The following is a 13,783-nucleotide window of genomic DNA, read 5'->3' as shown; positions in this document are numbered from 1 at the left end:
AGAACCACCCACTAGCAGCATCTCAGTCTTGTCTGGATTGAGCCTCAGTTTATTATCCAGTCCATTGTTGCAGCCGGGCACCAGTTCAGCACATTCACAGCCTCACCGGAAGAAGATGAAAAGGAGAAATAGAGCTGCGTGTCATCAGCATACTGATGGCAACGGACTCCAAAGCTCCGGATGACCGCACCCAATGGTTTCAAGTAGATGTTGAACAGCATGGGGGACAGAACTGACCCCTGCGGAACCCCATACTGGAGAGTCCAGGGTGCCGAGTAATGTTCCCCAAGTACCACCTTCTGGAGCTGACCCGCCAAGTAGGGGCGGAACCATCGCCATGCAGTCCCCCACTCCCAACTCAGCCAGTCTTCCCAGAAGGATACCACGGTCGATGGTATCGAAAGCCGCTGAGAGATCAAGGAGAATCAACAGAGTCACACTCCCCCTGTTTCTCCTGGCAGAGGTCATCATACAGGGTGACCAAGGCTGTTTCCGTGCCAAAACCAGGCCTAAAACCCAACTGAAATGAATCCAGATAATCGGTCTCATCCAAGAGTGTCTGGAGCTGGCCTGCCACTACTCGTTCAAGGACCTTGCCCAGTTAAGATATTTGTGTCCAGGAATGGCTGATGCTGGTAGGAAGCACTCCTAGCCATCAAGGCCACTTGAGTCTCCAGTGGCAATGATGGATTATGGAGTACTCCCTGATGACATACCCATTCCTTCAGAGGGAGTGCAGCCCCATCCAGAACAGGTAACTGATCTATATTCCAGCCAGTAGAGCCACTTATCCACAGGGTTTCCATCTCACCAGGATTCAGTTTCAGTTTATTGGATCTCATTCAGTATATAGCAGTCCAGTATGTATCGCCTCAGAAGACAATTTGACGGCATGATTGTGCACCCATAGCCTTTAGCATTTCTGTACTTTGTACAGAGGAGAGGACTTCTTTCTGGTCACAGGCTACCTGGTTTCTATGCTGGGTGCAGAAACTGAATAGAATCCTCCAGCCCTCTTCCACCAGGCCACCTGCATGCAATTTTATGCACATGTCTCTGTGCAATTCCTTGTTTTGTGTGACTGCCAGGCAAGTGCTTAAATACAAGGCTGGGTTTAAGGATGTTTATATTAGAACAGAACAAAGAGTGAAAACAAGAGTATCCTGGTAACATCCCCCAGTCCCATATTTAGGCACCACCCAGAGACTTTGTCATAGCCCATAAAATGTGTAGTCCACTGACATTCTTCCAATCGCCATTTTAAAAGGTTAATTTTAATGTTCATCAGTGTCACATTATGTAATAGAAACTTCATACTCAGAGTCTAGAATTCTGCACTCTCATACAAGTCCGTAATTAGGAACACCAGCTACTTGGCATGTCATTGTGCATTTTTTTTAAAAAAAACTTTAAAGTTCCATTAATTTGGAATAGGGATTATAGCATTTTTTGGAAAGTTTGGGAAAGTTGAGAAGGAGTGAAAGAGAAGCGTACAAGTTGCTGAAAGGAAACATTTGCCGGTCACATGTGACAAGACTGCAGTAGTTGGATTCCTTCTGATTGATTAGCATTTAGTAGATGTTGCCCCTATGTGTTCAGACTTTGTTGCGAAATCACTAGTAGTAGTGAGGTGCATGTTTGGTATAGCTTCTAAATATTTTGAATATGAATATTCCTAAGAAGCAATATTGAAGAATTAGCTGGCAATTGGATTGTAAGCAATGACAGAACTGTTTTCCCGGCTGAACTTGGTATATTTCATCATTTCTGACTATGAATCTTAGCAAGACGGAGGCACAGTGGGTAGGTTGTTCCCAGGTTTGGATGGGGTTGTACTCGCTCTGAAAGAGCAGGTTTGTAGTCTGGTGGTTCTCCCGGATTCATCTTTGTTGCTAGAGGCCCAGGTGACCTCAGTGGCTAGGAGTGCCTTTTACCACCTTCGGCTGGTAAGACAGCTGCAGCTGTTTCTGAACCAGGATAGCTTGACCACTGTTGTCCATGCACTGCTAAGTTCCAGGTAGATTACTGTAATGAATTCTATGTGGGGCTGCCCTTGAGGTTGGTCCGGAAGCTGCAGCTGGTGCAAAATGTGGCTGCGAGACTGCTCACTGGGGCAGGGTATCGCCAACATGTCACCCCGCTGCTGAAAGAACAGGACTGGCTGCCCATTAGCTGCCGGGCCAAGTTCAAGATTCTGGTTTTGGGGTACAAATCCCTAACAGCCTGGGACCAGGATACCTGAAATACCATCTTACCCCTTATATTGATCACTGTGCTCTGCAAGTGAGGGCCTCCTGCAGATACCATCTTATCAGGAGATCCGTTCTGCACAACATGGGAAGCGGACCTTTAGTGTAGTGGCACCTACCCTTTGGAATTCCCTCCCTTTAAATATTAGGCAGGTGCAATCTGTTATCTTTTTGGTGCCTACTGAAGACCTTCCTCTTTAAACAAGCCTTTTAAGTAGAAACGTTATCCCAGTCTGAGTCTGTTTTGGAATTGCTTTTCAACGTGTTTTTCAAGATTTTTTAAAAAGATGTTTTTAAGATGTTTTATTTTAAAAATGTTTTTTAAGATATTTTATTTTTTGAGATATTTTAAGATGTTTTTAGTGTTGTTTGCCACCCTGGGCTCCTTCTGGGAGGAAGGACGGGATAGAAGTTTTAATCATCATCATCATAGTAATAACAGTTTGTTGTTGTTATGCGCCTTCAAGTCAATTACGACTTATGGTGACCCTATGAATCAGTGACCTCCAATAGCATCTGTCATGAACCAGAGGAAACTCATGAAACTCAGAGGAAGGCAATGGTAAACCACCTCTGAATATCTCTTACCACAAAACCCTATGAACAGAGTAATGACAGTAGTAATAATGATTTCTTATATACAAGTTTTAATGTATACTACTCAGTGCCTAACTACATATTTCATGCAAACACATTTTACAGTATCTCTAGGGCTGCCCCCCCCCGATACAGCAGTTGAGAGGAGAGTGGGTTCTTCTCTTTCTCTGCTCATCCCTACTGCACTCCAGATACCCTATATGGAAGTGGCTTTTTAGAAAAGGCAGGGGGAGACTATCAGCATATTTGCATGCTTCACAGTAGTTAGGTACTTGCAGTAGAAGCTAAATGAGACTCAAAACTAAAGCATTCATAAAAGATAACATAGCTGCAAGTATAACAAATGGATTACTTAGCATTTTGAATCAAAATAAATTCTCTTCTGATAAATTTTATTTTATCGAGGTTGATTCTTCTAAACATTTATTACTAATGAATGAGATGGTGAAGATGCAGTTGTTCAGTTACATAAGTCTGTATTCGGCATATAGCTACGTTGTTGCACACAGAAGGAATATAACAATGCATGGAAGAAAATAGAATGTCTGTATTTATATTGATTCTGAACGAGCAATGCTATTAGTAAAATAACATTTCTTTTTTAGTCAAACAGGCAACCTGCTAAATTGAATTTGCTAACCTGTCAAGTGAAACCAAATGCAGAAGACAAGAAATCATTTGACCTGATATCACGTATGTTATGTTTAAAGTTAATTAGCTTGTGTATTATATAGTCATTTGGATTGGATTGTCATGGATAGTTATTCTAAGTCGCATATTTACTGAGCAATCATCCTTTCTAAATACATTAAGTATACAAGCTGACTTGCTCATAAAATGTATGGGATCAAAATGTTGTCTACTGAAGTAGATATTTTTAAGTTTTGCTGACTCATTTCAGCATATGCCCCCAGTTATGACATAGGCTTTGCTGATTTAAGGCTTGAAAGCTTTAAGCATCCAATGTAAGTCTACTGTAAAATTCATTTGATACATTCATTATTTTTATTTATATGTTTGTGTTCCAGATAATAGAACGTACCATTTTCAGGCAGAGGATGAGCAAGACTACGTAGCGTAAGAATATTTTTGTTTCTTGACTCAGCACGTTTTATTTTGTCTGCTTAAAAGCAAAATCAATATTTGCTTGCAAAACTTGTTCTAAACTGGTGGTGGTTGCTTACTGTGTACACCTCTCCCAGCAGAAAACCAGTGGAACCTGTTGCCAACCACAATTGACATTTTCCATGTATCAAAGAGAGCTATGAGCCCAGTGCACCACATCACATTACAGTAGGGCCCTGCTTACTGGCGTTCCGCTAATGCGGCAGCTTTCCTCCCCTCTTTTAAAGCCGATTTTGCGGCATTTTTGTGCGACGCACCCCATTAAAGTCAATGGGGTTCCGCTTTACGGCGAGTTCTGCTTTACGGCGGGGGTCTGGAACAGAACCCGCCATATAAGCGGGGCCCTACTGTACATTGAAGGACTGTCATAATGAATTTAATAGCCCCTTTTCCTAAGTGATTGTACTTATGGTATCCTGCCCTATTGCATTGTCTGATTTATGAAATCATATTATTGCCTGTGCAGAATTGTTTTTTCATCATGTTCAAGGCTTTTGGTTAATTGCCTTGTGCTTCTACCTAGTCCTTTATTACCAGTACAGTTGGGGAATACCATATTCAGTGTGTCTACCAATAATTCCAGAAATGAAACTGTTGATGGATAGCTTTGTCTACGTCCTTTTCCCTCCTCTTTGATCTAATACTTTTGTCTTTATTAGGGCTAGTTATCCATATTGTGAAAGGAAGTTTTTTTTCGTTCTTAACAGTGGACTGTTGGCAAAAACTTGACTTTGGTTTTTATTCTATTTTATTTTTGTTTTATTCATTTATATCCTGCCTTTTCCCCAGAAACTGGGACTCAAGGCAGTTTACAAAAATTAAAACAAATACAGTTAAAAACATAAATAGAACATTTGCTGTTGTATGCCTTCAAGTCGATTACAACTTATGGCGACCCTGTGGATCGTCAACCTCCAGTAGCATCTGTTATAAACCACCCTATATAGAAGTTATAATTAAAATCTAATTAAAATCTAACTAAAAAGTTAAAAACATTTAAAATATTATGATTAAAAAACACAAAATACAAAACAGTAAAAACAGCACCCTGTTTAATAGCCCTTGCAGTCAGTTCCCAAAAGCCTGTTGGAACAGAAAAGTTTTCATCTGCCGATGGAAGGACAGCAGAGAGGAAGCCAGTCTAACCTCCCTACAAAGGCAGTTTCAGACCCTGGTGGCAGCCACCACCACTGCTCTTTCCCATGTTCCCGCCAGATGTGCCTGTGAGGGTGGTTGGGACCAAGAGAAGGCCCTCCTCCGATTATCTCAGGGCTCGGACAGGTTCATATGGGAGGATGTATGGTCTTTGAGATAGCCTGGACCTGAGCCATATAGGGCTTTATAGGCCACAGACCTGTAAGATCTGAACAGGGTGGTTCATGGCAGATGCTATTGAAGGTCACTGATTCATAGGGTCACTGTAAGTCCTAATCGACTTGAAGGCACATAACAACAACAACAACAAGGTCATAACCAGCATTTTGAATTGTGCTCAAAAATAGCCAGTGGATCTGTTGTAGATATAATAAGGGAGTCGTGTGCTCCCTCTAACCAGCCCTGGTTAACAATCTGGCTGTGACTCTTTGGACCAGCTGAAGTTTCCAAACATTCTTCAAAGGACACCCCCACATAGAGCATATTACAGTAATCCAAATGGGTTGTGACTAAGGCACGTGTCACCGTGGCCAGAATTGTTATGCTGCCTTTTTAATATGCAATTTTTATATTAGTAAATTACCTCATATTTACTCGGTGTGTGTTCCTTGGAAACAGTGTGGCTCTAAATTCTATTCCTTGACCACAGAGCTACCAGCTACTGAAGAATTTGGCTTGGTTTGAGGCTCCAGGAGCAATGAGTGTAAACGTCTGGCTCTTGCTCCTATCTCTGTTTGCACCTTGGGTTTCCCCTTGACCTAATTATGAATCGGATAAGGGTTGGTGGCAGTCTACCAGCTCCTTTGCAGGGCTGGCTTTGTTTTGTTCAGCCTTGAACAGGGGGAGCCCCTGGAGTGCCTGGCAGGATATTTGGCTTTGGGGTGAACCTGGTTGTCCTGGTGTAATCAAAAACCTCTACATATTGAGACACACATTCTTTTCCCCCAGGTAGGATGGCATCACATGGGTTATAGCACCATCTAACATCAGAAGGCAAGAATGCACAGGAGTCAAGACGCTAGCTGCTCCTTCTGGTCCCACTACAGTTCATTCTTGCCTTCATCCAAGGCTGATCTCTTTATCGTTACTGTAATGAGTTTCTCTCTCAGGATTGTATGTTTTTCTGGGTGAGGGGCATGAGCGTGCTTTTGGGGGGAGCTGTTTTCTTTCCTTGGCTCTTAAATGCAAGCCCTAGCATAAATCCCAGCCCTCTCCACCTTCCTTCCTCCCAGCCTTTGCAGGGTTCACGGCTGCGGTCCCATATACCCCCTCTTGCTAGCAGAGAGAGCTGGCTGCCAGAGCCGACTGCTAGAGTTGTACTTGATTTCCACCTTTGTGGGGCTCGTGGCTGCAGCTAGCAGAGAGCCAGCTGCCTTACCTTGCAGGGTTCGTGACTGTGGCCCTAGAGGATCTTTGTGTGTTGGAGGCGCAGCCCTTGGCTGTCGGAGCGGTGGCACTTGCCCCCACTCACGTTAATTAGGATAAGGCTGAGATGAGCCTTTTGGAGCTTGCGGCGGTGGCTCTGGGCGGTTGGTGCTTTCCCGCCCTTTTTCCACTAACTACCATTTTGGCAGCTTCTTTCCTCCGTTAGCTCTCCCATCCACCAATTTGTTTCAGATTTTCCCTCCGCCTTTGTTAAAGATTTGCCCTTCTTTCTACTCACCTCTGTTAGCTGAAGGGCATGTATTAGTTGGCCCTTTCTTACTTATTGGCCTTTTCTCTGAAGGGCATATATAGAAATATAAATACTAAAAGGAGAAAAGCATAATTAGTACGTGTAGTCAGGGCTGTTCCGCACCCCTAGACCTTGTGTGTGAGCTTGTGCCCTAATTCACCGTACCTCTCTACAGGGGCTAAATGTGATCACTGTACCCCTCTACCATGTGCATGTGTCAAAGTGCCAATTCACCACACCCCTCTACCGTCTGTGAGTGTCTGTGTCAATTCACCGTACCCCTCTACTGTGTGTGGGTGTCTAAATGTGAAATCATTGCACCCCCCTACAGTGTGAGTGTGTATCGGAGTTAAATCACTGCACCCTTTACCGTGTGCATATGTCTAAGTGTTGAAATCACCCCACCCCTCTTCTAGAGCGTGGGTTGGACTTCAGGTACCGCATGAACATAAGAAGAGCCTGCTGTATCAGGCCAGTGGCCCATCTAGTCCAGCATCCTGTTCTCACAGTGGCCAACCAGGTGCTTCTACTGTGTGCATGAAATCACTGCACCCTTCGTCTGCTGCATGTGTTCGACTTCAGCTACTGCACTCCTTTACCATGTGTGTGTCCCTCAGTATTAGTTTCACCGCACACACCCCTTCATGTGCATGTGTTGTGTCTCAGTGTTAGATTCACATAAGAACATAAGAACATAAGAAGAGCCTGCTGGATCAGGCCAGTGGCCCATCTAGTCCAGCATCCTGTTCTCACAGTGGCCTACCAGGTGCCTGGGGGAAGCCCGCAAGCAGGACCCGAGTGCAAGAGCACTCTCCCCTCCTGAGGCTTCCGGCAACTGGTTTTCAGAAGCATGCTGCCTCTGACTAGGGTGGCAGAGCACAGCCATCATGGCTAGTAGCCATTGATAGCCCTGTCCTCCATGAATTTGTCTAATCTTCTTTTAAAGCCATCCAAGCTGGTGGCCATTACTGCATCTTGTGGGAGCAAATTCCATAGTTTAACTATGCGCTGAGTAAAGAAGTACTTCCTTTTGTCTGTCCTGAATCTTCCAACATTCAGCTTCTTTGAATGTCCACGAGTTCTAGTATTATGAGAGAGGGAGAAGAACTTTTCTCTATCCACTTTCTCAATGCCATGCATAATTTTATACACTTCTATCATGTCTCCTCTGACCCGCCTTTTCTCTAAACTAAAAAGCCCCAAATGCTGCAACCTTTCCTCATAAGGGAGTCGCCCTTGATCATTCTGGTTGCCCTCTTCTGAACCTTTTCCAACTCTATAATATCCTTTTTGAGATGAGGCGACCAGAACTGTACACAGTATTCCAAATGCGGCCGCACCATAGATTTATACAACGGCATTATGATATCGGCTGTTTTATTTTCAATACCTTTCCTAATTATTGCTAGCATGGAATTTGCCTTTTTCACAGCTGCCGCACACTGGGTCGACATTTTCATCGTGCTGTCCACCACAACCCCAAGGTCTCTCTCCTGGTCGGTCACCGCCAGTTCAGACCCCATGAGCATATATGTGAAATTCAGATTTTTTGCTCCAATATGCATAATTTTACACTTGTTTATATTGAATTGCATTTGCCATTTTTCCGCCCATTCACTCAGTTTGGAGAGATCTTTTTGGAGCTCTTCGCAATCCCTTTTTGTTTTAACAACCCTGAACAATTTAATGTCGTCAGCAAACTTGGCCACTTCACTGCTCACTCCTAATTCTAGGTCATTAATGAACAAGTTGAAAAGTACAGGTCCCAATACCGATCCTTGAGGGACTCCACTTTCTACAGCCCTCCATTGGGAGAACTGTCCGTTTATTCCTACTCTCTGCTTTCTGCTTCTTAACCAATTCCTTATCCACAAGAGGACCTCTCCTCTTATTCCATGACTGCTAAGCTTCCTCAGAAGTCTTTGGTGAGGTACCTTGTCAAACGCTTTTTGAAAGTCTAAGTACACTATGTCCACTGGATCACCTCTATCTATATGCTTGTTGACACTCTCAAAGAATTCTAATAGGTTACTGAGACAGGACTTTCCCTTGCAGAAGCCATGCTGGCTCTGCTTCAGCAAGGCTTGTTCTTCTATGTGCTTAGTTAATCTAGCTTTAATAATACTTTCTACCAGTTTTCCAGGGACAGAAGTTAAGCTAACTGGCCTGTAATTTCCGGGATCCCCTCTGGATCCCTTTTTGAAGATTGGCGTTACATTGGCCACTTTCCAGTCCTCAGGCACGGAGGAGGACCCGAGGGACAAGTTACATATTTTAGTTAGCAGATCAGCAATTTCACCTTTGAGTTCTTTGAGAACTCTCGGGTGGATGCCATCCGGGCCCGGTGATGTGTCAGTTTTTATATTGTCCATTAAGCTTAGAACTTCCTCTCTCGTTACCACTATTTGTCTTAGTTCCTCAGAATCCCTTCCTGCAAATGTTAGTTCAGGTTCAGGGATCTGCCCTATATCTTCCACTGTGAAGACAGATGCAACGAATTCGTTTAGCTTCTCTGCAATCTCCTTATCGTTCTTTAGTACACCTTTGACTCCCTTATCATCCAAGGGTCCAATTGTCTCCCTAGATGGTCTCCTGCTTTGAATGTATTTATAGAATTTTTTGTTGTTGGTTTTTATGTTCTTAGCAATGTGCTCCTCAAATTCTTTTTTAGCATCCCTTATTGTCTTCTTGCATTTCTTTTGCCAGAGTTTGTGTTCTTTTTTATTTTCTTCATTGGGACAAGACTTCCATTTTCTGAAGGAAGACTTTTTGCCTCTAAGAGCTTCCTTGACTTTGCTCGTTAACCATGCTGGCATCTTCTTGGCCCTGGCGGTACCTTTTCTGATCTGCGGTATGCACTCCAGTTGAGCTTCTAATATAGTGTTTTTAAACAACTTCCAAGCATTTTCGAGTGATGTGACCCTCTGGACTTTGTTTTTCAGCTTTCTTTTTACCAATCCCCTCATTTTTGTGAAGTTTCCTCTTTTGAAGTCAAATGTGACCGTGTTGGATTTTTGTGGCAATTGGCCAGTTACATATATGTTTAATTTAATAGCACTGTGGTCACTGCTCCCAATCGGTTCAACAACACTTACATCTCGCACCAGGTCCCGGTCCCCACTGAGGATTAAGTCCAGGGTTGCCGTCCCTCTGGTCGGTTCCATGACCAACTGATCTAGGGAATAGTCATTTAGAATATCTAGAAACTTTGCTTCTTTGTCATGACTGGAACACATATGCAGCCAGTCTATGTCTGGGTAGTTGAAGTCACCCATTACTACCACATTTCCTAGTTTGGATGCTTCCTCAATTTCATATCTCATCTCAAGGTCTCCCTGAGCATTTTGATCAGGGGGACGATAGATCGTTCCCAGTATTAAGTCCCTCCTGGGGCACGGTATCACCACCCACAACGATTCTGTGGAGGAGTCTGCCTCTTTTGGGGTTTCAAGCTTGCTGGATTCAATGCCTTCTTTCACGTATAGAGCGACTCCGCCACCAATACGTCCTTCCCTGTCCTTCCGATATAGTTTATATCCAGGAATAACCGTATCCCACTGGTTTTCTCCATTCCACCAGGTCTCGGTTATGCTCACTATATCAATGCTCTTCTCTAAGACCAAGCACTCCAGTTCTCCCATCTTGGTTCGGAGGCTCCTAGCATTAGCGTACAGGCACTTGTGAGCAGTGTCTCTCTTCAAGTGTCTTTGGCACTTGTGGTTAGGCCTGTGGTAATTTTGCTCTTCTGAATTTATATCCTGTGCCCCTGCTCTCACAATGCCTACTTCTAGGCCTACCCCTTTTAAAATTTCATCATTTCTTTGGTTTTTATCCCAGGGGGGAGGTTTATTCCGAACCGGACCTTTCTCAGCTCCTGTCGGGTTTCCCCCCTCAGTCAGTTTAAAAGCTGCTCTGCTACCTTTTTAATTTTAAGTGCCAGCAGTCTGGTTCCATTCTGGTTCAAGTGGAGCCCGTCCCTTTTGTACAGGCCCGGCTTGTCCCAAAATGTTCCCCAGTGCCTAACAAATCCGAACCCTTCCACCCGACACCATCGTCTCATCCACGCATTGAGACTGCGAAGCTGGGCCTGTCTGGCTGGTCCTGCGCGTGGAACCGGTAGCATTTCAGAGAAAGCCACCTTGGAGGTCCTGGCTTTCAGCATCCTACCTAGCAACCTAAATTTTGCTTCCAGGACCTCACGGCTGCATTTCCCCATGTCGTTAGTGCCAACGTGCACCACGACCACTGACTCCTTCCCAGCACTGTCTACCAAACTATCTAAACGACGGGCGATATCCGCAACCTTCGCACCAGGCAGGCAAAACACCTTGCGGTCTACACGCCCATCACACACCCCACTGTCTATGTTCCTAATGATCGAATCACCCACTACAAGGATCCCTCCACCCCCTGGAGATATATCCTCGGCACGAGAGGATAGCTGCTCATCTCCCGAGGAATGGGTCCCTTCTAAGGGATCGTTTCCCTCTTCCTCAGCTGGATGCTCTCCTTCCCCGAGACCATCGTTCTCCATGATAGCAGGAGAGCTATCATCGTTGGAGTGGGACACAGCTATAACGTCCCTGAAGGCCTCCTCCACACACCTCTCTGCCTCTCTCAGCTTTTCCAGGTCCGCCACCTTGGCCTCAAGGAAATGAAGTCGTTCCCGGAGAGCCAGGAGCTCATTGCACCGAGAGCACACCCACGACTTCTGTCCAACAGGCAGATAGTCGTACATGCTGCAGGCGGTGCAAAACACTGGAAAGCTCCCACACCCCTGCTGGCTTCTTACCTGCATAGTTTTGTTTAAGGTTTATTACATCAATGGGTTGGAGACCTCGGTTTAGTTGAGGTCAGGGAACAGACGGGCAGAGTGGGGGGCCCTGGCCTCCTCGCCCTGCTGCCGAACTCGCCTTGATGCTTTGTCAGCTGGGGCCTTGACGCTTCGTCAGCTGGGGCTCCCTCTAGCTCGTGGAGCAGGCTCCCTCGCCCCGCCCCTCCTCGTGTGTGTGTGTGTCGGACTTCAGGTACCGCATCCGACTACTGTGTGAGTGTATACTAGGTCTCATCCCAAATCGCTGCACCCCTCTGTGTGTATCTGTGTGCAGGTGCCTCAGTGTTAGATTCACCAGGTACCTCACCCCTCTACTGTGTGTGTGTGTGTATACCATCTTCGGTCCACAGCCAATTGTGGATTCTTTTGATATGCTATCTGCGGTGGAACACATTGTGTTGCTTTTCTGCCTCAACATCTCAACTCTAAGGTTGTTGCCAAAACCAAGCACTCGTCTATTCAGTTGGCCGCCAGGCGGATACAGTAGGTTTTCCTTCCAAGCTTGCTGGAAGCATCCTCTACTACATCCACTATTGCTGTGGAGCAGATTAGATCAGAGATCTCTGTTACAGGTCAAGAAAGACTGGCAGCCCTATTCCACTTTCCAGTGCACTCCTCCATTGCTCACATTCCCCCTGTTCCTGCATTGCACCTGCAGTGCTCAAACTGCTCCCCTCTACTGTGGGCGGTTACTCTTGCCCTTGGGTGCAGTTATTTTTGGCCTCGCTAATCCACCGCACCCCTCTACCTGTGTTGATTAATCAGGAATCTATCCATATAATGCCTGGTACTGCTCCCCTCTACTGTGTGTATGTAACCATGGCTGGGCCATCCTGTGCTGTTTTTATGGATATCACTCTTTGAGGCATAGTGCAGTGATATGCAGCAGTAGCAATTTCAGCAGTCATGAGTTTCTTCGATCTCCCACTGGGAAGAATGTTGCACTGCAATTTGAGGTTCACCTTGCGTTTGCACTTCTCCTTAGGTATGACACTTAACTTAGCAAAATAATGTAAACTAAGCTGGTTGCTCAGTTAAGTCTTGCCCTTCACAAGCAGGTTCCTGGGTGACTTAAGACAGTTTAAAATTCAGGTGCCTCGCTATATCATGGCGCATTCTGTTAGGTCTGCAGCCTCCATGGTGGCATTCACAACTAATGCATCTCTTGTATTCATCAAGTACTATAAGATAGACTGCTATGCCTCTGATGATGCTCCTTTTGGGAGGTGTATTCTGCAACAGGTTGTTTCTCATGGTTGGGCACCGGGTAGTCCCTCCCTACTAGGGTTGGTTTGGTATATCCCATATGATGGCATGCTACCTGGGGAAAACGGACCATTGGTCTCACATGAAAGGTGGCTTTCCCAGGTATCATGCGATCACGGCCCTCCCTGATGGAGGCTGCCTTCATGGTAAGGTTCCTTTAGTTTGACTATGTTATAATGTGTTAATGAGTCAAGACTCGTGTTATGGCTGTTTGTATGTGTTCTGGCTGTTGCTGCTCTTCTATTTGGGCAGTGCCCTTTTCCTTGCTGTTCTGTCTGTTCTATATGTGACTGCAGTCAAGATGTCTCACTTTGGCCTTGTCTCAGATGAACTGGAGTGGGACCGGAAGGGGCAGCTAGAGTCTTGACTCCTGTGCATTCTTGCCTTCGAACCCTAGATGGTGCTATAACCGACATGATGGCATGTTGGTGGTGGTGTTATGTGCCTTCAAGTCGATTACGACTTATGGCAACCTGTGAATCAGCGGCCTCCAATAGCATCGGTTATAAACCACCCTATTCAGATCTTGTAAATTCAAGTCTGTGGCTTCCTTTATGGAATTAACCCATCTCTTCTTTGGTCTTCCTCTTTTTCTACTGCCTTCTGTTTTTCCCAGCATTATTGTCTTTGCTAGTGAATCATGTCTTTCATTAAAACTATTGTTTCCAATGTTCTTTGCCAGCTGTGGAAAGTATAAAATAGTGCTATTAGTCTGAAGACTTTATAGAGGAGAAAAGACTTGGGGGAAGATATGATAGCACTTTTCAAGTACTTGAAAGGTTGCCACACAGAGGCCAGGACCTTTTCTCGATCGTTCCGGAGTGCAGGACACAGAATAATGGGCTCATGTTACAGGAAGCCAGATTTCAACTGAACATGAGG

At 45.1% G+C, this 13,783-nt stretch overlaps 1 protein-coding gene across 7 annotated transcripts in view; it reads left to right on the top strand.

Annotated features, from left to right (window-relative positions):
• Positions 1-13,783, top strand: part of ASAP1 (ArfGAP with SH3 domain, ankyrin repeat and PH domain 1) — a 284,334-nt gene that overhangs the window by 202,625 nt on the left and 67,926 nt on the right. For all 7 annotated transcript variants that reach the window (XM_061606851.1, XM_061606803.1, XM_061606813.1 and 4 more), the window contains 2 exons: positions 3,452-3,539; positions 3,875-3,923. In XM_061606851.1, coding sequence (XP_061462835.1) covers positions 3,452-3,539; positions 3,875-3,923 — 137 coding nt within the window. The remainder of the gene's footprint in view (positions 1-3,451; positions 3,540-3,874; positions 3,924-13,783) is intronic.

Source organism: Rhineura floridana, chromosome 1 (genome assembly GCF_030035675.1).
Source record: "Rhineura floridana isolate rRhiFlo1 chromosome 1, rRhiFlo1.hap2, whole genome shotgun sequence".
Classification (NCBI taxonomy): Eukaryota; Metazoa; Chordata; class Lepidosauria; order Squamata; family Rhineuridae; genus Rhineura; species Rhineura floridana.
Note: the sequence above shows the minus strand (reverse complement) of the source record. Positions and strands in the feature narration are given on the sequence as shown.